Below are 26,699 nucleotides of genomic sequence, written 5' to 3'. Positions count from 1 at the left end.
TCTATCAAAAACCTGCAACAAATGATCATTATCACAACCTCTCTGGGGATATATACCAAATTTCCAAAAAACATGCACTTCAAGAACCTTCTCTGAACGCCTTCAACCATTGCTACCCAGATACTATACTGGGGAGACCAAATAATGGACCCTTATTCCAAGATTGGCAAAACTAAGCTATCAAAAAGATGGAGACTAATTATAACACTTAGCTCCTTGGTGGTTCTAACTATAAATCCAGAAATTATTTGGGCATTTTCTACTTAAGATAAAATATGTTTAGAAAATCAAAGAGTCGGGTCAAAAATCACTCCTAGATTCCTCTACTGGAGTACTCTTTGAAGTTGTTCACCTTTAAAAGTGTAATTAAAAACTATGGAATTACTATTTAGGGTGAATGACATACAAGCACACTTCAGGACATTTAATCTGAAGCTATTTAATTCGCATCATCTCGCAAAATTCATCTTGCAACGCCTGACAATCATTCTCAGACTGAATCTGAAGGGAACAATTGAAATCGTCGGCAAACAATAATCCCTTTGCATGTTTAATATTGCAAGTCAGACCGTTGACAGCAGCCAAAAACAAGAGTGGTCCAAGATTGGAGCACTGTGAAATACAAGAAGTACTTTTAAAGATACACGACTTCAAACCTTTAATTTCAACATATTGAAACCTACAACAGAGGTATGACTGAATTAGGAAAGTAATAGAAGGAGACACATCTAAGTCTGATATAGATTTCAGGATTCTACAGTGTCTCACTATATCAAATGCTTTCTCCATATCCGTGTAGATATCAACCTGGGATTTTCCATTAATAGATTCATGGACATATTGGGAGAATGAGACAAGATTCTTTTGTGAAAGAGTGAAAGTGAAAGTTGATTTTTTGGGCAATAACCCATGTTGCTTCATGTCAACCAGCGCGACCTTAATGCGACTAGGTATTTCACTAAATAGGCACTCAAAGATAATCAATTCCAAGACTTTAGAAATAGAGCTCATAATAGTAATTGGGCGATAGTTCTTAATTTCATAATAAAAAATCATTATGCCATAAATTGTAGCCATACAATTTTAATGATGATAATTATTTTATTTTTTTAATTTGTCAATAATGCAAAGATTAAAATGTTATTTAAGAATGAATTTAAAAACGTAAATTTTGGTACCACTGATAATAATATAATTTAGAAAAAAAATAGGTTCATCATAAGTATGTTATCTAAAAATTACTGAAATTTAAAGAGTTTTACTATACATACTGTCAAAAACTAAAAAGACCTGTAATCAAATAACTAACCTGTTCATGAGCCGGATCACCTGGACCCACTGTATGCCTTCTTATAGTCAAATACCGATCACCACTTGAAGAACAACTACTATATCCAGTGGAATATGACGGAATAGCTAACGAGCAAGTGTCGTCGCTCTGATCCAAATCCATTTCACCAAACTGCAAAATAATTTAGAAAATTAGCCTTCCTTAAACCACCCGATAGATTGAATGTAACCTTTTCCAGCGGTTGTGCCTCCCCATCCGCAGCCAAATACACGGCAGGAATGGCCGGCATAGAAACAAACGGCGAACCAGCTTCTTCTCCTTCCTGTAATGATCTTCTCCTTTCAGAATCTTGATTCATCGGAGCATTTCCTCCTCCACCTCCCTGAACGTCTCCGCGAAGGTAATTTTCGTTAAAACTTTCGCGTCGCCAGTTAAATCCGGTTGAAGCAGGATCGTTGCGAAGATAGGACTCATTGAAGCTATTAAGGAAATCACATAAGCTTCTGTAAATTACCTATTTTATTTAATATGTATTACGTCACTTCAACTCACACGTCATTTCAATCATTCAAGAAATACTCATATGCTCCATAATTGAAAAGAAGAAGCTTATACACAAGAAATCTAGAAAAAATGTGGTATAGCTATTAATAGCTGTCATTTGCGTTTAAAAGAATTATGGTATGTAAACATATAAAATTGTACTCAAACAGAAAAACAGCATTGTCACAAAATATGCAGATTCTATTTTTGTAAGAATTAATTGAATTTGTGTGTTGCTAAAAGGCAGTTTGCGATATTGTGGTTATTATGTTTACGACAATATAAATGATGTCACATTTAATGAATCAAGCTATTGGGTTGCTTGCTGGAGGTGCGTGAGAGATTTATGAGGCTAATGGGTTTAATGTCTCTCAAAGTGTAATTTCCCGACTTCATACCCGATTTAATGAGACTGGATCTGCCATGAACAGGCCTAGGGAGAGCAGACCAAAATCGGCAAGTGCTAGGGAGGACTGAAGATTAGTAAGAGGAGCTGGATGGATCCTAAAATAAACTGCACGGTGCTCAGCCAGGATGTTTTCGCTGCCAGCAGAATTCGTATTACACCTCGGACAGTCTTAAACCGTTTAAATAAAGCAGGTTTACGTTGCTAGAGACCTATAAGACGCCCTCCAACCGCAGCCCATAAATCTCAAGGTTTTCTTTGGTGTAATAAGACAACTGGAATAATAAATGGCGTACTGCGATGTTCAGAGCTGAAAGCCGCTTTTGTCTTCCTCCTGAAAGACGTACAGTTCGAGTCTAAGAAATTCAAGAGTTATAACCGATTTGTTCAAGAAATGCATCCATTTGAAGGTGGAGGTAAAATAGTCTGGAGTGGAATTTTTTTACGGGAGTTGTACGTTTGTAAAGGTACCATGAAAAGTGTAATTGATGCCCGCGACATGATTGATAAATTAGTAAATGGTTATCGTTAGAATAAAGAAACCAATTTCAGATTTCTAGATGATAAGCACGCATAGAGTACAAGAAGGGCTAGCATTTAATTAAATTAATCATTTGGCAATACCCTCGCTCTCCCAAGATCTAAGCTGTATTGAACATGCTCGGAAGGGCGCCATAATTGCCCACCAACCTCTAGTTCAGGACCGCAGATCACCGAGCCAACATCTTCCACATTTATGCGATACCCTCGATCGTTATTAATGTTTTTTCTTTTTGACAATCTACTGTTTTGTTACGTTATTAGAGAAAAGTTGGAGTAAAGGTTCCAGGCCGAGGGTATAGTTTTTCTAAATAAAAGGTTTCCAAAAATACAGCCTCACTTTCTCGTTACTTGTTTTTATTGGTACAGCATGACGTTTCGTCTCGGATTTGAGACTTTTTCAGATGGCTAGTATATAAACAAACACGCAAACAAAGCAACAGTTACATAATTACAGAACTTAAAACATTTAAACTCCTGTAAATCATAAGTATATTTTTTGACTAATAATAAAATTGAATGAAAGTAAATGTAAGTCTAATTTTTTCCGAAACCTAAACAATTTACAATATCCTTAACTTTTTTTGATCAGTTTATTTCTTCGAAGAAACTTACACCTTAACGACGCCTTTCGTAGTTTAATTCAATTAAGTTCACTAATTCCTAATTACAATAATATATTTGAGATATAATGATTTTTTTTTATGTAAGGCTTAAAAAAAATAAAGAGGGAGAAAAATAAAAGAATTAGCAACAGAACTTTTGGAGAAGTTATCGGAAAAGATCATAGTACAGTATTGCACACATTAAAAAAATACAAATACCATTCCTTTAAATATCAAAAACATCAAGAGCTAAGGGAAGGCGGTGAAATTGAAGTTATGAAAGGGCGAATAACCACAAGGATTTTTTACATAAGGTTTGTTTTACGCACGAATTTACCTTTACTTCAAATAATGAGCCAAATGTTCAAAATTTTCTTTACTGGAGTAAAAAAACAAACACAGATATATTCTTATAAGGACCCAGTACCATCAAAAGGTAAATATTTGGGCGGATATTTTTGGTCATAAAATTATTGGGTCTTTTTTTTTGGAAAAATATTTGGGAAGAGACGCCTTTTTGGAACTTTTACAAAATCAAATGGGACCAGCATTGGAAGAAGTTGCACCTGAAAATGAGATTTAGTTTCAAATGGATGGCTGTCCTGCGCACAATTCACAGCAAGTCAGGGAATATCTTCAAAACGTATTTAATGGACGCGTAATTGGGCTAAAATACCCAATGTATGTGGGGTCAATTATAACACTAGATTTACCTCTATTTCCTGGAAAAATTTTAATAGTGTTATCGGATTTAAGGGGTTCTACAGCTTTTTATTTTACAGTGTTCAATTTGTATTAGTTTTTCAATCTTTGATAGACTTACTTGTTGTTTCTTGCATTTTTCAAAGCTGAAAGAATATTTACTTTAGGCAGAATTATTAAAGTAATTGGACTTTAAAAAAAAATAGTTTTTTTTTATAGGTCTGTTTTAGATAAAATGCTAAATTATAAAATAGTTCTGTTCTTCATAAAATCTCTATTATTTATGTTTATTAATAGTTTAAATAGTGACGTAACACTGAATAACATAGTTAACTAATTGTGAATTCGTCACAACAACATAGATTTTAATTATAAATTTATATGTTGTATAGATAAAGTACCTTTCGCGCCTCCAGTTATTTTGACCGGATTGATCTTCGGGTTGGAATGAGAGTCGATCATCAACGGATAATGGGGTCGTGGCCGTACTAACTCCCAATTGCATAATAAGCTGTTGCTCGTTAAATGACTCGCTGCGCTCTGTATATTTGGGATTTCGAGGTTGTAAATAACAATCAGAATCTTCTGGCGCCTGTAAAAGTATAACAAAAATTAGCTATTATCAATAATTCTCAAGTCATAACAAAAAATTAGACCTTCATTTGCTCTTGTGTAACAGTGTTTCTCCTATGTCTGGCCACCTTACTCTGGAAATTCATTGTTCTTCTTTTCAGTTTGTCGAGCAGCAAGTGATATATGGCGTAAATGTGATCAAACGAATTATCTTCTAACGATTTTTGTATTGCAGCCCTATCTAACCCCGGAAGCTAAAATTAATTAATTAATTTTTAACAACTTGTTTGTTAGAATACGTTAAATAGCTTACGTGAAGCATGTGATCTATAACGGTATTATTTAGCCGTTGGTCCTCCTCATCGTCTAATTGAAGAGGTGGCTCCGAGTCCGTCAACCATTTGTGTTTTAATATTTGTGGTATGGTTAGGCGTTTCTCGGGATCCACAACTAGCATATGCCTAATTAAGTGCTCACAGTCTACATGGAAAAAAATAGGTAGATAATTTGTTCATTACCAATTAATGTCATGTTACCTTGTGACATAAAAAACGGTATCCTAAATTTTCCTTCTATTACAACATTTCGCAGTGCTGGTAAAGTGTGACCGTCAAAAGGCAAGGAACCGCATACTAAAACGTATACTACTACTCCCAAACTCTGTAAAACGTAAATAAAAGTATAATTTTACTAAATAGCTGAAAAAAGTTATTTTTTAAAGTTCAGTGTTACTTTTTTTCCATAATATATATTATTCCATTATAGATTTCTTTGAAAAATATTAATTCCCGACTTGGCATGAAATATTATAAGATTTTACGATATCACCCATATACATTCTTTATCACTTAAAACCTATACCTTTAATACTAAAACGTTACAGTCAAACAAGTTTTATTCTTTTACATGTCATAGAGATATCATTTTAGATATTGTAGACAAAAGCAATTAAAAATTAAAAATAAAGGAATATCAAATCGTAAAGGTAGAAAAGAATTAAAATATAAACATTAAATTTAAACAACCTACAAACTGAGGTAAATCATTAAAAGAATGATAAAAATATACAAACAGCGTAAATTAACTCATTAAGGACCTCTATCAATTAGACCATTTTTCATCGTTCTACTTGCTACGGTAATACCATATTGATCGGAGATTTTGCTTTTAATAATTCTAATTATCTTAAGTAATTCTAATTTTCTTGGGATCAAGTTTTAATATTCTTAACAAATTTTTAGCGCATATTATTTTTTGTCTAAAGAGACGGAACACATCTCAAAAATTGAGTTATTGAGTTTACTTCGATGGCTAAGAATGGAAAACTACAAGAGACTTCATTTGGTTGCATTTCTGCATTAGATTATCAACTTTTATTTTTGTTACTAGGTCAGCACTTCACAATGTTAATATCAGGCATGAATACGTATGTACAACTTCTTAAATTTAGAAGTTTAAATATTTTAAAGTTTAAGAATAAGTTATAAATATTTCTTCTCTTAAATCAGACAACTAAGGAATATTCCCTGCTATTATTTATAATAATAATAAACGTAAAGTATGACTAATTCTAACATCTAGCACTGCTAGTCCATTTAACTGTCAAACTAAAAATATTTCCATAAAATAATATTTCTTAAAATAATTAACTTAAAATAAATAATGAACTAATACAAAAAAAATACAAGGCGAAAATAAGAATATTAGAAGTTACTTAACTTGTTAGGTATTCCTTCACCTTTATAGTAAAAATCAATTTAGAAAATACTATGTCACACGTTCAAATATCGAAAAAAAGATGGAAATAGACTTATTCACGTATTTAAAAGAAATATGATTGAGTTGAGCTATAATAGATTTTTTATATAACCAGGAATTGAGGTTTTATCTATCGATCCCTGACCTCGTTTTTTCTTTTCGATATCCTAATTAGATTGAGAAATACTAATCATTCATCCCTCCCTCCCCCTCACCTTTTTTCTTAATTCACCCTTTTCTTAGATAATCTCCTTTACAAGTATTTTCATTTCAATAATAATTCGAGCTTTTTCGCCTTTATCGTTATAGATTTATGATCCAATGTTCAAACCTTAGTTTTAACTGCGTTCACTAAATGTCGTGACTTTTACCATTTGTTTATTATAATAATGATTGTTTTTCATGTAAACATTACAGGTATGTAGTTTAAGGTAAGGTTTTTAAAACTTTTTTTTAAATTTTTTGTATAATTTTGACTTACGTTTTGTTTATTTAATGTTTCTCAAGAAAAATTAATTTTAAGGTCTGATGATGAGTCAATTCATCAAAATGCATTACTCTTGACAAAAAGATTGGCATTTTCATTTGTGGAGAAAAGTCTTCCCGCCCTTACTAACCAGCTTATATTATAGCCACCCTACTTCAAGAATGGACTCCTTACAAATTCTACATATGTATTCAGAGAGTGTGTTTGATATTTTGCTCGAAAAGTTTTTTGGAGTATTCATGTTTTGGCATTTTCATAAATATTTTGTAGCATATCAAAAAGATGAGTACACAAAAAATGATTATTAGTGATTATGCTTTCAGTGTGAAAGAATTTATGCAAAAAAATTATATTAGTTACTTGGTGGGGTAAAAAAGTTACATACTCTGTGGGCAAATGGAAAAAGTAGCGAATGAGGAGAAATGCAGCACATTAAGTGGGGAGATGTGAAGCACAACAAATATGATAGATTTAAACTTAACTTAACTGTTATGTCTGCAATTCCAATTTTTTTTTCAATGAATTTCGTTATACTTCTATACAATTTCGTTATACCTTATGCAATTTGAAAACTTCACAATTGTTTATAGTCTTTTTCACAAAAAGCTGAAGGCAAGCGAACCAAGAACGAACAGAAGAAAATGGAAAAAGCAGTCTAAACCATCAGCAGCACGTAAACTTTGTACATTATTGGCATTACTAGAATTGGGATCGGACTCGGAGGAAAAATTTTACATCACCTGCAACGGACTGATACAGGAAAATTTGACCAAAAACAATGCAATTCATTGTAATGGATGCGACCGAACAGTCCACTTCAAGTGTGCTGATTTATAGGCCAGCAGTTATACTTGTGGTCATTGCGAATCTGAATAGTTGAACAACTTGTCATTTTTTCAATTTTTTTTAAACTTTTGCAGCTATAATAATAATTATATTAGCTAAAAATTAGATTACAATTCACAATTTGTTATTTTCTCCGATTCCAATAAAGAAATTTCATCACAAAATACAATTTTCTGCAATTTTCATTTGTGCTTCACAACCCCCACGGTTTTTGGGAATTTCCAAACACGAGCTTTTTGGGAAAACATTCATAAAACGTTAATAAGATTTTGAATTTTATGCTATCGTCCAAATAGGAATTATATCTTGAATTACTGTGGAGACTCATTTTGAAAAAATGTGAACATTTTTTTTAATTTTATGAAAAATGGTCTACAGTGCTCCCTACAGTGAAGATTTAAAATCGTCCTCAAACCTCTCTTCTGGCGTCGAAACACTCTTATTGAGTGAGAAGAGTTACCCCATAAAATTACACCATATGAAATGTGTGAATAAAAAATAGCATAGTATGCACTTAAAAGACCATATTTTTTTATATTTATCCATTATCCATTATTCATTATATTTATTATGAATCAGACAATACATCTTAAGTATGAATAAGACTGGTAGTTTTCGTAAGTAGGCCGCAACTAAGGCGTAATAAACACTCCTAGCAACTTTTAGTGTCAACTCACAAGCAACAACAAATCATCCACAACCCTCTTAGTTAACTCAGCTATATGCTTATGCATAATACGTGAATATACATGATGAGCTACATAACATATAAATTAAGACGTCAAACTGTAATTTGAAATTCACACATTTTAAGAATTCAAGAAAGTTTATAAGTAGTAAACACAAATTAGTGTTAATCTTCGCTTAGAAGTACACATAGCTCGTACTTTCAAAAAGTAAAAAGCTGGCCTTAATTATGACTTTAATCCACCAACATACCCATATGTCTGCTTTTGGCCCATCATATTTAAGCCCCTGAAATAGTTCAGGAGCTGCATAAGGAGGCGAACCGCAAAACGTCGTAAGTAAATTTCCTTCAGTAAACTGGTTACTGAATCCAAAATCTGCAAGCTAAATAAAATGGTGATGAGTGTCATATACTAAAGTAAAGCATCCACACTCACTTTAATGTTAAAGTTGTGATCTAACAGCAAATTTTCAGCCTTTAAATCTCTATGCACGACCCCCTGTGAGTGACAATAGCTTACTGCAGCCAAAATCTGGCTAAATACCCGTTTCGCCTCCGGCTCTGACATGCGCCCTTTGGCGACCAAATGATCTGTAAAACAATAGATTTGAGAATATGCTCGCTGGATCTTTCTAAAAATGACATTGGTTTCAGACAATGGGTTGAGAACACTTAAGAGTTACAATATTCGCTATAAACCGCTTACCAAAAATTTCACCATTACTGGCATATTCTGTAACCAAATAAATGGTTTGTTTGGTTTCCATCAACTGATAAAGCCTGGTGACATGGGGGTGTCGAAGTTTCTTTAAAATAGCAGTCTCTCGAAATATCTTAGTTAGGTTTTCTTCATCTAGGACAGTCTTATCTATTATTTTTATAGCCACCTGAAAATAAAAATAATTCTGCAGTTATTATAAAGTTATGTTATCAATTAATTTTTTTTCATTGATTATGTGATAAATGAAAAATAAATTTAGCCAATTTAGGAGAAAATAGAAAAAGAACTATTCTGCAAACAGTATATTCAGCTATTTTTGACAGATAAAGTCACAAATGTTATTAAAATGGATACGCGTGTTTCGGCCATCATCAGACCTCCAAAATACCTTCATACTTTTGCTTAATATCATCAATGAACTTGGTGTTTTTGTAAAAAATATTTCACCTATTTGGACCAAAAATTATGAGAAATAAATAAAGATAATTTTTTATATAAACCACTAATTTAAAAGGAGTTCCAACATGAAAGATTATAGACCAGAACTGGACGAAAGATAGAGGCATAACTCCCAAAAATAATAAAATGGCATTTAATTTAAAACATATTCAATCATAAAAATATGATGACCTAAAAATATTATACCGGTTAAAAGCCTACTTCAAATTAAGCAAAAAAAGTGATGTATGGCATTATGTAAAAATTCCATTATTTACATAAAGATAAAGCAATATTGAATAATGAAAATAAAAAATTATGATCTTTCCAAGCAATAATTATTGTGATAACTTTTTAACTAAACATAATTGTTTTAAATTACGAAATATTTTTAATCTAAGTATCATTGTAGATAAATTAAGTTACTGATCAGATTTATTATTATCACAAGATGATTAAAGTGTTTAAAAAATATATTAGTTCATAGAAGAAATAATCAAAACAATGTAGAAATAGTTCTAGAATTAAATCAAATAACTTATTACAGTTTACAAAATGCAGACTGGGAGCCTTAGAGGGATATATAAAGTCAACAGAGGAATTTGGTGTGGAAAACTGGAAACTTTTCATGAAGGGAAGAATAGCTGTGCGGCACTCTTTTAAATTAAAGACCTAATTTCGTTTAGTATCGTCTTGCTTAAACTAAACTATACTATGTTGGGCCTATATTTTTTAGTCATCATAACAAAATTATACTTTGATCAAATTAAAAATTATATTCTATAAGATAATGTGGAAAAATTGTGAATTTATTTTTGCACACCTTGCCTATTTATGTTTTTCACAAAGAAAATTAAAACGTAAAATAATATCCTTAAAAATCAATGAACATCCCTAAGATACATCATCCTAAGGTTGAAACCCCTGGTGTGACACTCAAATTATGAGACAGTTTTACCACTAACCAAAACTATTTATTTTTACTCTCGACACGTGTTTCTATATTTTTCTTTATATACTAATGATGTAACTAATAGAGCGGAAAATGCAATGAAGCAGGCCGAACAAATCTTAAACACTAACTAAACTATTTAATTGACTATAAGGGATTGGACCTTTATCCCTGTTAAGAATGTTTTTTTTTTATTTTGGAATATTGCTAAACTTTCGTATGCATCTAATTTTCTATTGTTATTAACTGGTTTAAGTAATTTTAAGTTGTCTATTTCTACAAAGTGGCCAGTATTTAATACATGTTCAGCCACACTTGACTTTGCAACTCTTCCATATTTCACATGAGCAATATGTTCGTTAAACCTAACATTAATAAAATAATAAATCATAATAATGAAAAATCTCTATCTACAAACTTAATCATAAAAAAAGTATGAATATTTGATGTAAGCAAATTTTCCCAACCAAAAAAACAAAAATGTTTATGCCTCTTTAAGCGTCTTCACACTTGATATTACGTCATGATTGGATAATTGTTTTGATAAAGACGTGATGGGATAAAACGCATTCGCATTAATTCAAATGAAACATATGAGGTGATGTTTTTAAATCCTTTTAGCGCCTAAACACGTGTCTGATTGTCGTTCAAACGTAAACGAATCAAATTATATATATTGGCCTTTAAATAGAAAAATAATAATATAGCTATTTACTGTTAAAATTAAATTGATTAGAAAAATTATGCATATGAAAAAACATTCTATATAAAATTCATTTAATAGCTTAAATATATGGCACAATATCTTTTTGTTAATTTGTTAAGTGGTTATAATGTGGTTTAGGTAATACAGAACAATAGTATTTCATTTGAATGTTTTAACACATGATTCAGAAAAAAAAACCTGAAATCAATATCTTATCGCATATTTGAAAAATTCAATAATTAATTACGAAATTCCAAGTAATCATTAAAATAATTTCAATGGTAATGATTTTAAGTTTTTTTTAGCCATGTGAAAGGTTACTTACGTTTTTAGCCATTTCTTCTAATTATTTAAACCAGAAGAAATATAATTTCCAAATTTATAAAATCTTAGATCACTACTAATTCTGGTCATATTAACCTACACTAATCATCAGTCATAAATTATTAATTATTCAGAGTTATATTGTTGATAGATATCTAATCTCATTAATTATTATCTCCAAATTCATATTTAAATTGTATATTTCTAACAAAATTGTATAATGTCTTGGATGGATGAGGCATTCTTATTATGTATTATTTATCCTAGAGGTCATCATGTTTAATAACATTATCTTTTAAATAGTTAACAATATTTCACTTTTAAATTTATATAATAAACCTTTTTTATTGATTGAACAAGTATTATTTTGTAAGTAAACAAAAACTTAGATAAAACAACTGGTAAAGTATATCTTCAGGATGACAATAAAATTTGTGGAACCATTGATATAAAATAAGTCAATATAAAAAAGATTCCTCTTTTTTATCTTGACTACTTTCAACAAAACCAACCTTTAAAATCTGTTTTTGGTTCACAAGTACACTTGAAAAAATGACAAAAAGTTTATTTACATACTGATTTAACTACATAGGTACTCAGATAATAATGATTAATGATTTATATGTATATAATTTTAGGAACTATAAAAATCCCGTAGGACGCTATTTTAATATTTTGAAATAGTAACTATAAAGAGTCTATCAAGAGTAATAACCATACTGTCTATACATCTTTCTCTAATGCTTTAATTCCAGTGAATAAAAAACCGAGTATTAAAATTTGCAGATATCATCTAATATTGTCTCTTTTCTACATATGGGTAAGTTTTATATTTCATATTTAATTTTCCCAAAATTTTCCAAAAAAGGGCCCAAAGTTTCCAAATTTTGTGTGCAAAAATTTGCAAAATTTTAATAAAATTTTTTTTTTTCGAAAATCTCCACTTTGCTAAATTAAATTTATCTTAGACAATAATGTATATATAGTAATATATGATACGTACATTAATTGATTGGTTTTTATTACAATTTAGTCCTTAAAAAATACCATTTGTTATTTGAATTATAATATAATGAATTATAAATTATATATGGTTTATAAACATTAGCTAACAGTAGTCAACAATGAGGTTTGAAAATTGGAATCAGCACATTGCCGCCTTGGACTATACGTTTTAATTAAATAAAAAAAAAACTTTTAATAAACCGGGATTTTTATAACTATATCGTTATGTAGATTACTTTTTTATTATGTAAGTGTTATAAAAATAAAGAATTTTCAAATTCGATTTGCATCAACTGCTATAGTGTCTTTTACCCAAGCAGTCTAGAATGCAGAACTTTTTTAAAAGCCTAGGAAAGTGCAAGATTCCTTGCTTCAAAAAATATGAGCAGCATAATGAGGCTTTAAGAGGCATAAAATCTAAAATGAACAATATGCAAAATACATATTCAATAAAAGAACGAGAACTCAAAAGTGAAATTACCTGAAGAAGCAAAGAAGTCTCAAAGTTTTCGAGATGAAGCAATTGAGACAAACCAGAAGCTAGAGTCGGTGAGCAACGAAAGGTTATTGATTCTTTACAGTCACAGATAAAAAAATTTACTCCAATCAAAACTATTGAAAATTGAGCAACTTAGCAGGACTTACAGTGTGGAAAATTAGGAATGAAAGAAAATTCAACAGGATTTGGTCTGTTCGATGAAGACTTTTGAAGTAAGCAATGAATATCAGAATAGTGAATTACAGGAAGCTAGGAATGACATCCACTGTAATCTCAATATCCCTACATACTGATGCAGATCTAGCACTGGATCCAGGTATGGATCCAGATGATTTTGTCATGATAAAATCATGACAAATTGGTGATAATGTGTGTTATAGAAAGACTGTTGCCCAAAACTGGCTCGAAATTTGTCTTTCTGTGAGGACCTACCTTATAAAATAAAGGGACACGTATATAGTGTACTAACTCTATGGAAATTCTGAATAGAAAATTCTGATAGTTTTGTTGTGTCATTAAATTTGAACACCCTACTCTTGTCCATTAACAATCTCAGAAAGCTTCTAGCTATAGGTAAAACAAAAAATGTAATAATGTCTATTAAATGTAATTAAACAATGTATTCTGATCAGAAATACTAAAGGATCATAAAATGTATATCGACCTACTTTCAAAGCTATAACTCTAGCATTAGATTAATTGCAGACATCAAAACAAATCTTAAATTTAGATATACAAATAGATCCCTTGGAAACCTCTCTCCATATATATTGATGTTGCAAACGATTTCTCATGTAAGAAAATTTCATTAAAATCTGTAAAAATTAGTTCTTCAACTTATACAAATATTAATTATGATATTGTTTAAAATTTGTATCTAAATATCGTAAACACTGAGCCAGATTTAGTTGTTAATACTGATGTTGAGTTAAATTCTGGAAGAGAATAACATTGTTAGTCCATCACCTGGTGATGAACTTGAATTATTTCTGGAGAGTGTAGAGTTTCTTAATATTTTAGTATTTGTAGAATACTGGTTAAAAAAAGATGATTTTCATTTATAAATGTATCTTCCGACAAGTCTTTAATGGTCATTTGAAGGAGAGGACTTTTTAATTCTCTTTGGTATTTTATGAAAGTTGATCCCTTTATGTTTTAGCCTTATATTGACTTCCTTTAGAAAAAGTAAATATATTTTTAGAAATACTAATATATAACTTGCCTATAGACCCTAGAGTATTGCTATGTGGTAATTTAAGCATAATTTTTTTGAATAAACAAGATAAGCACAGTAAGTACCTAGAAAATCTTTTTACATCAATGAACCAAAATATGCACAAAGATCAGCCAGCTCGTTTCACAGAAATTGATTCTTCATTAATAGATTATTTTTGTTCTAATCTTGATCAGCGCAATATCTATTGCAAAGCTGTTAATGCCGGGTTATCTGGCCACCATGCAGTTCTTGGTTATGCGAATTTTAATATGAAACAAAAGTCTAGTGTGAGAATAGGTAGATTATATGCTGCGAAAAATTTTAAGAATTTAAGTCAAGATGTAATCTAACAGACTGGCAATGTGTCAATATCTCAAAATTTTTAATCATCTCCCATGTAGAATAAAGAGAGCTAAGACTTTTCCAACTTTTAAGAGGGCTCTTAGGGCCATGTTAGCTGACTGTCCTTTTTATTCGTTGACAGAGTTCTTTAACTCTAGATTTATTGACTAAATTAAGTTCAATTTGTTTCCTTTCATATCTTTGTAATTTTATACTATTTTTATTAGGATTGTAGTTTTTTATTGACAATTCCTATACATAGTTATGATGTCGATGAAAATAAATGATTTGATTTGAAGGGACGCGATTTTTCGCATTTCTTCGAGTGCTCTATGATAGGTTACTAGCCAGTGATGCTGCTGCAGAGGTGTTTTGTGATTTGTCAAAAGCTTTCAACTGCATGAATCATGAAGTGCTATTGATCTATGATGTCAGGGGTGTTGATTTGAAGTGGTTTCAGTCCTACATGACCGAGTCCAGGGAGTAGTTTTTAATGATGAAGTATCAAGGGACTTGTCTGTCAATACTGGTTTTTCTAGTATTCAGTTTGGGCCTAGTGTTGTTTCTTTTATATGTTAATGACCTACCAAATTTTAATTGAAGGGAAGTTCACTGCATTTGCAGAAGATACAACTGTCTTGTGGCATGCGAATCTGTCTCAATTAAACAAAAAAAAATAGATGCCGGTCGTCACAAAGTAAAAACCTGATGTGATTTAAGCTTGTTAATTTATTTCTTTGTTCCTATTATAAGTATTATTGCTTATATTTTATATCTACAATGAAATTTTTATTTTATTTTATGGCTTTGTCAACAACCATGTTATAAAGCTATCTTTGACTTTGACACAATTAGATGTTAACTCTAACTATGTTTTAGTCTTAATCAATATGTTCAATAACTATTTTTTAACTATTGTTTTTGATAACTATGTTTTTAATAAATTAGGCCAGACAAAAATCATGGTCAACAATGATCACTATTCTCTAGTACAATTTAATTTTTTATGGCACTATTGAATAAGACATTTCAATGCTGCTTACAATGTGTCACACGATGGGGGTTCCCATTTGACATATCAAAGTGAGATTAGCTGGATGTGAGGAGCTGATTGACAGAACTTTGTCAAATATAAAATTAAACATCCCCTGTATATCTAGATTGACATTTCTTGTCCTTTTTTCTTTAAGAAGTTAATAAGGATGCTTCATTTTGAAATGAAAGTATATTTATTGATTTTTCAATATACACATGAGATAAATCTCTGCTTTTTCTTTATCCTTATCTAACAAAACCTACTTTTAAAATCTGTTTCAGGATCACAAACACACCTTTTGAACATTAGATAAAAACTTTATTTACATACCTATTTAACCTGGTATAATTTAAATTCAAAATATGGTTTATTGACAATACAATATTTTAAAATATGATTAACAAAGCTTGAATAAAAAATTTACATATGACTAAAGCAGCATAATTTAAAATGAAATGAAAATACATATGACATAAAATTGTACACAAAAACACACAATCTAAAGCTAACTAACAGTAGAAAGTCACATAAATCACATAAAATAATTATATAATGTTATACTAAAAGTATAATTTAAAACAATCAGGGTTTAAAAGGTGAATTTTAAACTTAATTTATAGCACTAAAAAAATATTGGTTAAGGTTATAGTACTAGAATAATATAATAATATGGAGGATCAACAATATTGAGTTTACACCATATGGTTTTTTTTAAATTGATCTGATGTAAACCCCAAATCACACATCACACAAAGAAAGAATTTTGTATGCAAAAAATAAGAAATATACAAAACAAAGATTGATAACAAAGAATAACAGGCTACATCAAAAATTAACAAAATATTTTTTAAAACACATTTAAAGCATTAAATCATAATAGATACATCAAAAAGTCCACATAAAGGACAAATAATCCACATAAATATTATGTAGGTAGAGATCAACTAAACTTTCAGTTAATATACTGGAACTTAACTCTATAACATAAACTAAAAATGACAAAAAGAGTCTTAAATATGACAATAGACTAAAAGATAAAAGACACCTATTTTGTAGAGTCGGTGTAAGCTTCATCAGTCTTAAAAGAGATGTGTTTCCGAAATTTAAGTTGAATAGATTCAAGTCTAATAATGTGAACATTACAGTTTGGATACCGCAGTAGAGCCCCATAAAGTAATCGAGATTTTAGGTAATTAAATAAGATGATTCTACTCAATATATATTAGTGAAGTCTGATGTAGCTCTTATAATAGAACCAAGATAACTCTATGATATGTATATGATGCAAAAATTAAGCTTCTTATCAATAGTGAACCCAAATCAATCATTTAATGTATAGTTGAAGCTAATTTATTATCTTATTACACTTTTCAATATTAAGAGGAAACCTATTAATCTTGCATCAGTTGTAGATTAAATTAGTATCATTTTGGAGAAGCAAACAGTCTTCCCAATTAGTTACAATGTGAAATAGTTCTAGATCATCACCAAACAGAAGCACTATTGCTTAAAATGTTAACAGATATGTCATTGATAAAAATGGGAAACAAAAAAGGAGCAAGATTGCGACCCTGTAAAGCACCAAAAACTCATTAATTTACATAAGTAAAAAAATTTACAATCATGTTCCTCTATGTGTTAGACATATATCGGATGTTAAGAGAGAATTAAAGACGCTTTTATTGGCTAAGGCATATTATAACCTGGATGACTTTTTTAATGATAGGTTTTAACCTTGGACATGTTGCAAAGGTTTTTTTTTACCTTTTTTCTTCTCTAGTTTTGTCAACAAGTTTAGTAATTGATTGTTTTATTTAATTATCTTTAATTCAAGTATGTTCAAAAAGTTTAGTCTTCTTGTGTTTAATTTTGTTCATTGTTTTGTCAATTTTTGAAATTGTATTTTTGTTTTGTTTTTTCAGCTTGTAGGATGTTTATACACAAGATTATTCCTACATAATATAGCACAGTTTCTTTCTTTCTTTCACTTCTATATGCTTAATAAACATATGACCTAAACCGATTATATTCTACAAACTGGTGTCTATTTGCCAGAGAGGAAGCAAAAAATTGTACAACATTGGAATGAAAACCAAGCCTGATAAGTTTCTAAGCAAGAAGTTCATGATCCATCTTATTAGAGTCTTTGGTGAAGTCTGTGTAAATTATTCTAGTTGACATTTATTATTTATAGCCTCATGTGCAGTCTGAAGAAATGATATTAAGTTAGTTACTGTTGAAAGATCATGCAACATGCTGGATTGGTAAAATTATCTCTTACTTGGTAAAAGAGGCTATCATCAGAAAAGTCAGGTATAGTATCATCAGGCTATTATCAGAAAAGTTTGATAGTTTGGAAATTGGACAATAGTTTTTCACCACATTTTTTACTCCCAATTTGAAGATGAGACAAATTTTAGCAAATTTCCAGTCTTTAGGAAAGGTATTTATATAAAAAAGTAAGTTAAAGATAGTACAGAGGCTTTGCAAATGCAGAGGCACAATCACACATCGAATAGGATTATGTTTTATGGATAAGAGTATCAAGTTTTTTATTATCTTTCAGTAGATATGAACAAATAACTAGAGCTTGAAATTCTTAAATAAATTGTGCTCCTTGTTTTATTTGCTGATATATCTGCTACCAACAAGAAAAAATGTTACTGATATATTGCAGAAACTTAATAACATATCTTGACATAATATTCTGCTAATAATTTCACAAATTATAGAATGAGTTTCAGATTTATGAGTTTAAAGATTCTGCTAGTCCTTAGCTTTCTATATTTTACAACTGCAATTTGAAATACCAGTGAAAATCCAGGTCAAAATATTTATTTATTTATTTACGGAATCCATTTACAAAAGTGTTACATAGCATACCCATACAAACATATATATTCAGATACAAAACTATCTATAAATCAATGAAAGGTGTAGATGAGTTAATTAATTAAAGCCCCTATGAAATAATATTCTTTAACTGCCCCTTAAAAGAATTAATTCTAGAGTCAAAAAAGTTTATCTGTCCTGACAGACCATTAGCACTTCGAGCCATACGTAATTGGCTCATTAATGCCATAATTGGTATGGTGGAATGGGACTGAAAATATTTCTGATTGTCTATTCAATCTGGAAGGCACCCTAAGTTTAAAAAGAGACAATAACTCGGGACAATCTATAGTAGCATTTAAAACCTTATGCATAAAACATAAGTCGAGTAATGTTCTTTGTGACTCTAATGTGGGTAAGTTCAGGTTATCCCTGACCCACTGATAGTAATACTCCTGTCTCCTGTAACCACATCTAAAAGCCGCCACCCTTAAAAATTTATTTTGAGTTTTTTCAATCTGCTCAATGTAGCAGTTATATGACAGGGACCACACAATTGAGCCATACTCCAAGATGGGCCTAACAAGAGAGCAATAAAATAATCTAAAAGTAAACAAAGACAAATCAGTTGTAGACCTTTGGATAAAACCCAGCAAACATTAGCACATGACAATTTTCAAGTTTCCAAGCTAAATCAATCAAAAAGAGGCAAAACAAAACAGGGCCTGAGTGAGAGCCCTGTGGCACCCCAGATGGCACCAAAATTTGAGAGGAACATGTAGCTCCAAGATTAACAATCTGGGTTCTACCTCTGATGAATCCCGAGATCCACTGAAGAAGAGTCCCCACAATACCTAAAGCCCTAAGCTTCTGCAAGATTACCCCATGGTTAACCCGATCAAAAGCTTTGGAAAAATCTGTATATATTGAGTCAACCTGAAGTCCCTTCTTCAAGCAGCGGTAGAGGTAGTTGACATACAGCACCAAATTAGCATCAGTAGATCTGCCTTTTATAAATCCAAATTGCTCAGGATTAAATAAAGATTTAAAACTCCAGGCAATCCTATGACTGACCAGGCAGTCAAGCAGCTTTGGCAACTCAGATTGGTTACACACAGCCTGATAATTGGAAATTTCATTTCTACTATCAGATTTAAAAATGGGTTTTAGAAAACTTCTCTTCCAGAGAAAGGGATAAGAACCAGTACCTAGAGATTTGTTAAAAATGAACAGTATTGGTTTCGTAAGAACACAAACACATTTCTTTAGGAAGAATGCCGGAATTCCATCTGGTCCAGTGCAGAGCTTATTCTTAGAGGAAGTAATAACCTCATAAACATCCTGCATTGACAGAGTTAAAGTGCTCAGACAAATTGATTTATCAAAATCAAAAGATGGTATGTCATTGACTTGCTCATCCGAATAGACGGATGAAAAGTATTCTGCAAACATATCTGCAGTATCGGTGATATTCATACTAATCCTGTTATTGTATGTCATTCTGGAGGGAAGACTAAAACCAGTTCTTTTATTTTGAATATATAACCAGAAGTACCTTGGATTGCTAGCGAGATTCATTTCCACCTTATTAATGTATTGTTGATAGCACAACTCTCTTAAGTACTCACATTGTTGTCTCAACAATACAAATTCATCATAATCCTGCTGTTGACCACTAATTTTAAACTTTTTGTGAGTTTGTTTCTTTCTTATGATCAAACTGTGAAGCTCTGAAGAAAACCAAGATGGAAAAGAAGAACTTTTGTACCTCTTTAGAGGAATAAACCTTTCCATTGAGGAGTAGATCACATTATAGAAAATTAGGGCTATTTCAACCATATGTTATTGCCTTGAATAATGGGACTAATCACTAACTAAAATTTAAGGCTATATTACTATACTAATATAGGTATTACTATACCTACTATAATAATAAATACAGTGACCTAAAACTGCTTCCTTCTAAACTGTTTGTTATGTTTATTTTAAATAATTAAATAGTTTACCTTTGAAGAAACCTTACAGGCCTAAAAAAAACATTATAAAGCTAAACAAGGACAATTTGGTTTAAACTCGTAAAGGATGCCACTATAGCTGTGACCTCGGCAGTGGCCATCCACTATTGCATTTTATATAAAATTTATTTTTTATTAAATGTTTATTTAAGTATTCTTTTACACATTTTTTAACTTAATAGCTTGTGATTAACTTAATAAATTGTAATATCTTACAGGAAGAAAAAAAAGAAATTCCTTTAACCTACATGAATTTATGTCCTAAACAATGTATAAAGCATTGGTATTGGAGACAATATTTTCCATTCTTATTTCTACAGGTAAATAGTTTTAAAAAGTAGAGGATGTTTATACTGGATTATGTATAGCAAAACTGTCAAGCATTAATTTTTAGAGATCCTTTGGTCTTTATATAGCTGTAATTGTAATTTAAAGAAAAAGCAGATAAACATAAGTGCATTTTTCCTATGAGTCACAACTAAAGATATCTGAGAAAACATTAGTGGAGAAGCTTAAAAACATTATTAATATTATACATTCTTAAGTAATCTCTGTAAACATTGCACTAAAAAAGTACCCTGATCAAAAGAAAAGAAAAATGCTAAATAAACATACAAAACAGCAACTTAAACATGTCTTAAAAAGGTTCATGGTGAACAGCCAAATACAACACCTTGACAAACACAATCTCCCAAAACACACACACTTACATGCAAATAAATCATTTAATGTTTCAGGTATGTTTTGTAAATATTTAAAGCCTATCACAGAAACACTGGTGAATTTACTGGGTCCACCAAAAATTAAGTTTATAAGAAGAAAATTTGTAGTGGATATTTAAGCAATAAATAAAAAATATCGCATTGCCCTTAGAGGAGGACATGGACCTGTCAAGGCTAATTACCCTTCTGTTTTCATTAAAATTGATTGAATTTTGGTGCTAATTTATTGGGTTACAACTGGTTTACAATTGCTGTTAGGCGCGTAGAAATGGGACGCGACGAATTCTAAACGTTCCTACCGAGGAAAATGGAGAAATTGTCCTTTAAAACGCTAAAGATTTCCCTTGTCTTTGAAAAATTTACCTTTGTACGAGTGACGATGTGTGTTGCTAGCTTCACCACAGCGAAGTTTCCCTTGCCTATCGTTTTGTCCAGCTCATAATATCCGACCCGCACTAGTTTTTCGACGGGAAAAGATTTTCCGGACATGATTTAATGTTTTCCACAAAAACACCATGAAAAACTTCACTATTCTTCAACTAGACAACTAAACGAAATTCTCTAGTACGATTTTTCACATGTAGATCTCACGTCAGTCAATGAAATTTATGTCACATGACGTCATTCATGCTTCCTTGGAAATTTGACAGGAAATTACGAGTGGGTATTTTCTTTAGTCAAAAGACTACGATGGCTAAACAATCGAATTGCACCACTGTTGCCGTTGTAGGCATTTTCGAGATTTTCTTCGAAGCTACTAAAGGCACACACACACATTGAGGGTACGAAGTAAAACGAATTCGGCCCCGAATAGATTCTTTAGAATGTGTTCGGCGTTTAATGAGAAATTTGCTCTGCTATCCACAAGTGACATTTGTAGTCAGTGGTATATTTATCGCTAGTATTTGTATAATTGATAATTGATAATATTATTTTTGCATAGATATATTTAATAAAAAATTAAAATTTTAATTCTTCTAAGTATTTTTCGTGTACACTTTTATTGTGTTTTGATAGAAATATCGTGCTTTTGTCTCGCATATCTAAGGGCCAAATTATGGACCGTCTGGTAAAGTGTCTGGAAAAGTTATCCTGCTGGTATAATTATAAACTTCTTGTTTGTCTTACCAGCAGGATAATTATTGCTTACCAGTATAATAAGTTAACAATAAGAAAAAGCAGTGTATAAAAAGCTTACCAGGAAATTTAATCTCAAATTTTTCAAAGAGTTGGAGCTTGCATACTTTTGCAAGAAGTTTGCCTATAATATTCTAAATTTTGTTCTTAATCTGTATGAGTACCTTGTGATTTTTCATCTGGTTAAATCTGAACATCTAAAACATCTAAGAGATCTAGGTGAACGTCAAATTTGAGCCACTATATTCTGTCACTTACTATCATCATGATATCATCAGGCAGTCCCTAAACACTCAGTGTTATTAAATTATAAATTATTTCCTCATAGGTGGTAAGAGGTGTTACGGTTGCACTACCGCCAGCAGTTTTAAATATTTGCTGTTTGTTCTTGGCTACTTTTTTTTCTTAGATCTTTTTTTATACCCTCATATACTTTGTTTGAAGATTATTGTCTGAGTTTGAAGTAAGAGTCTGAGGTAAGAATTATTATTCAGGGTTCGAACCACTCCTGACACAGGGTTTGTTACATTAAACTCTCCTGTCAAATTTTCCCAGCCTGATTTTTTTCTTCCCAAGATGTTGCATCAGTCTTTTTTGATTCAATTGTACCTGCATATTGACTTAGTAAATTACAAAGCAAAATAATTTATTATTCTTTTTCAGAAAAGTTTACCGACTTCTTTTTTTATCAGGTTGTTTATCATCCTTTAAAAAAATAATATAAAAAAATGATTAAAATTCTACCAAATTCACTGCACAGTATACAGTTTCTAAAAAGCTGTGTTCTATGATTCACTATCAAATGTCTGGTGAGATATTTACAAACAATTAGTGAAAATGCAAATACCTATTAATACTAGTACTAACAGAAAGAATATCGCATTTGGCACAAAACAAGTATGCAAGTACCTGTAACTATTATTAGAAATTAAAAACCAAACACTTTCATTATTTTTGTTTTATTTATTTATTTTCTCAGGACCGGAGATTCATAGCCCTAATCTTTCTTTTTTTCTTAAGATTATTGTATCTACCAGAACAATTACGATGTTGCCAAACTGTAAACCTTCTGTTACTTAACAACAGGCTAAAATTTGGTTTATAATTCCTCCTACAGCTATAGTTAGGTTTACCGAGAGGATAGAATTTATCTGCCTGGTAACACACAGGAACTTTACCAGCTGGTCCGTAATTTGGCCCTAAATGACGTTAATAATAGAAAAAAGGAGCACACTTCGTGCTACTGTGAATTGGCTAAGCTTGACAAAGGTCATATTATAGCTGGGTTTATCAAAATTCAAATTCAAAAACATAAATAAATAAAAGCGCCTTTATTTTCAACTCGGCGAAATTCAGCTTAGCTGTTGTTTAACCGAGCATTAAAAAGAAAAGATACAAGTTCAAGTTTAGCAGAAAGCAGGATATTAGTCATTTAAACGTAACAGTTGCTTTTTAAATTTTAATTCAAATGTGCAGGAGTTATTATTATTAACTTGACTGATAATTGGATATTGATTAAGAAGTTTAACTGATGTGTAAGAAAAGCAGTTCTGAGTCATGGCTTTGTTAATTTTGGGTAGTTCATAGTGCGTATTGAAACGAATTTTACGTAGATGAATATTATCTCAACGTGTTAGTTTTTTAGACAAGTAAAAAGGGCCCTTAGATTTGATTTATGCAGGAAGCAAGTAACATGGAGTTTTTGTCGATAGGATATATTTAGCCACTTTAGATCTTGAAGTTTATTGCTCACGTGATCACTACGTTTCAGGTTATAAATGGGACGAATACAGGAGTTCTAGACTTTCTGTAATTTAAATTTAGTTGAAATATCTAAACAAGGTCCGTATACAAAATTTCAATAATTTAAATGACCTAAGACGTTTTAAGTGCTTCGCATACATTTTTTTTCTCCCAAAGTCCAGAACATCTTTGCTTTTATAGATATTGCGGAGATTAATATAGGCTCTTTGGATTATTTTAGATACTTGGTTACGAAAACGAAGAGAGTTATCAAACACTACACCCAAATTTTTATACTCGGCAAGAATAGGGATTTTAACACCATCTATTGACACATTTATATTTTCAACTGCACAATCCTTGGCCGGTCCAAAGTAAATAATAGCTGACTTATTTGGGTTAAGTTTTAAGCTGTGATTTTGCGAATATTTAAAGACGCACGCTAGACATTTGTCTCCTTGATGCCTCCACTGCATCAGATCGTAAAAAAAATTAAATGAGGAACCGCGTATCTACAACCACTATACTCTCTAAAACAATTTGACATGTCAGCTGTGAAAATGATAAAGAAAAGAGGACCCAAGAGTGATCCTTGAGGTAGCCCCCTATCAACTTCTACAGGCACTGATCTTATATTATCAAGTATCACTAGCTGGGACCTGTTGTCCAAATAACTATGGATAAGCTGGATGGTCTTAGATTTGAATCCGAAATAGCTTAGTTTGGCACAAAGCAGAGAGTGGTTGAGGGTATCGAATACTTTGCTGCAATCTAGTAAAACTAGAGCAGATGTTTCTCCTCTGCCTGCTGCTAATAAGATGTCATCCAACACTTTTAGTAAGGCCGTGGCTGTGCTATATCCTTTATGGAAACCTGACTGCGTTTTGGCTACCAGGTTGTTTTCAGTGATATAATCGATGGTTTGTTTGTAAATAAGCTTTTCAAACTCTTTAGAAAGCAAAGTAACAGGCTAATGGGTCGAAGTTCCATGACTGTTTTGAGGCAACTTACTTTTGGCAACGGTATAACTTCCGCTACCTTCCACTGTGAGGGAAAAATGCTGAAAAATGCTTTTTTTAAGGCATGTGTTAAATATTTCAGTAAGAATAGGAAGAATTGTTGGACAACACAGCCGCAGCATTAGAAGCGATTCCATCTGCACCAGTCGTATTGGATTTTATTTCCGAGAGAGCTCAGACGAGTTCATCCTCGTTTATGAGTTCGGGTTCAAATTTTGATCTGGTGCATTTTGTGTTAAGGTACATGGAAATGCTATTATGGTCCACATTATTAGAGATTTACCTTACTGAGTCTATAAAGTATTTATTAATTATGTCAGGGTTTTCCAAGTGATTAGGAATATCTATATTACTTTTCGACCTACTGTAAATAATAAAAAAAAAGTAATAAAGGTCCGTTTATATTTAGAAAATAAGTTATTACGATGCTTTTTCATTTCACGCAGGGCATCAGTAAACCAAGGAGAAGAAGGTCTAGTAAGTAACTCTTTTTTCAATTATTGGAGCATGACACTCAAAAAGGGCATGCTTTATTATAACAAATACATGGTATTTGTTGACAAAGCCACTTATAATATAAAACATAAAGATAAATCGGCATATTACTAACACATAATTAAAAAAAACAATACTGGGTTCAACATACTAGCATAAAAAATAATAACACAAAATTCAAGACGAAATGAGTTAAAATTTTATGAGAGTAATATCACAAAAATAATATAAAATATAATATGACAAAAAATCTAACCTAATATATAAAAAATATACTATTTATATTTTTTATATATTACGCAAGCAGACTCAACATCTCAACAATAAACAAGCACCACAAGGTAAAAGCATCTTTAAATAGGGGTCTACATGAGTCCTGTGGAGATTTATGACACATATAACCAATGGCTCTTTTTTGCAAAACAAACACAGAGTTAAAAAGTCCTTGACCACAACAACCCCAAAATTCTATCTTCTACCATAGGGTGACTTTCAATCAAAGAAAAGTAGACCGATTTTGCAGATTCCAATCCCACTTCATTTGAAATCACTCTAACAGCACAATATTTTCTTGTATTCTTGCTAATAATTATTTCATGTATTAATACATTATCATTTCTGTTTGTACTAGACTAGGTTCTATAAATATCTACACCGTCCAATAAATAGATCGCTGCAGGGTATGCAAAGTAAATCTTTAGATCATATAGTATCATACCGCAAGCTTTCTTTCCTTATAAGTTATACCACAAGAGATCTTTCAACCTTTATTATGTAACATATGTTTTATTATGTAACAATTGCTATTTAGAATTAATAAGTCTTTATTATATATAATATTCTAACTCTAGCTAGATTAGAAATTAGAAGTTTTTTAAAGTTGCTTCTGTGTTTTTGTCGTCAAAAGCAATATTCTATTCTTATCCTTGCCTATCTGTAGAACTCTCTAAGGGGTGCTTATGCATGACGTAATAAATAATTACTATTACCAGCTTTTATTAGAAACAATTGACCATTTTAATTCAAAGTTTAATAGGCTACACAAATTTAACGTAAAA

The 26,699-nt window shown here is 31.1% G+C and overlaps 1 protein-coding gene across 3 annotated transcripts in view; it reads right to left on the bottom strand.

Annotated features, from left to right (window-relative positions):
• The window catches only part of LOC126740116 (uncharacterized), a 52,483-nt gene extending 30,636 nt beyond the window's left edge, over positions 1-21,847 (bottom strand). For 2 of the 3 annotated variants that reach the window (XM_050446023.1, XM_050446025.1), the window contains exons 1-10: positions 21,611-21,847; positions 9,146-9,326; positions 8,876-9,030; positions 8,691-8,822; positions 5,197-5,320; positions 4,974-5,140; positions 4,744-4,914; positions 4,489-4,679; positions 1,521-1,770; positions 1,310-1,462 (exon numbers count right to left, since the gene is read on the bottom strand). In XM_050446023.1, the coding sequence (XP_050301980.1) occupies positions 1,310-1,462; positions 1,521-1,770; positions 4,489-4,679; positions 4,744-4,914; positions 4,974-5,140; positions 5,197-5,320; positions 8,691-8,822; positions 8,876-9,030; positions 9,146-9,326; positions 21,611-21,736 (1,650 nt within the window). In that variant the 5' untranslated portion in view covers positions 21,737-21,847. Of the gene's footprint in view, positions 1-1,309; positions 1,463-1,520; positions 1,771-4,488; positions 4,680-4,743; positions 4,915-4,973; positions 5,141-5,196; positions 5,321-8,690; positions 8,823-8,875; positions 9,031-9,145; positions 9,327-11,581; positions 11,687-21,610 lie in introns of those variants that run through there. The other variant, XM_050446024.1, reaches the window with a different exon arrangement.
• Positions 21,848-26,699: the final 4,852 nt, after the last annotated feature.

This window comes from Anthonomus grandis, chromosome 9 (genome assembly GCF_022605725.1).
Source record: "Anthonomus grandis grandis chromosome 9, icAntGran1.3, whole genome shotgun sequence".
Lineage (NCBI taxonomy): Eukaryota > Metazoa > Arthropoda > Insecta > Coleoptera > Curculionidae > Anthonomus > Anthonomus grandis.
This window is presented reverse-complemented; position numbering and strand designations above follow the sequence as displayed.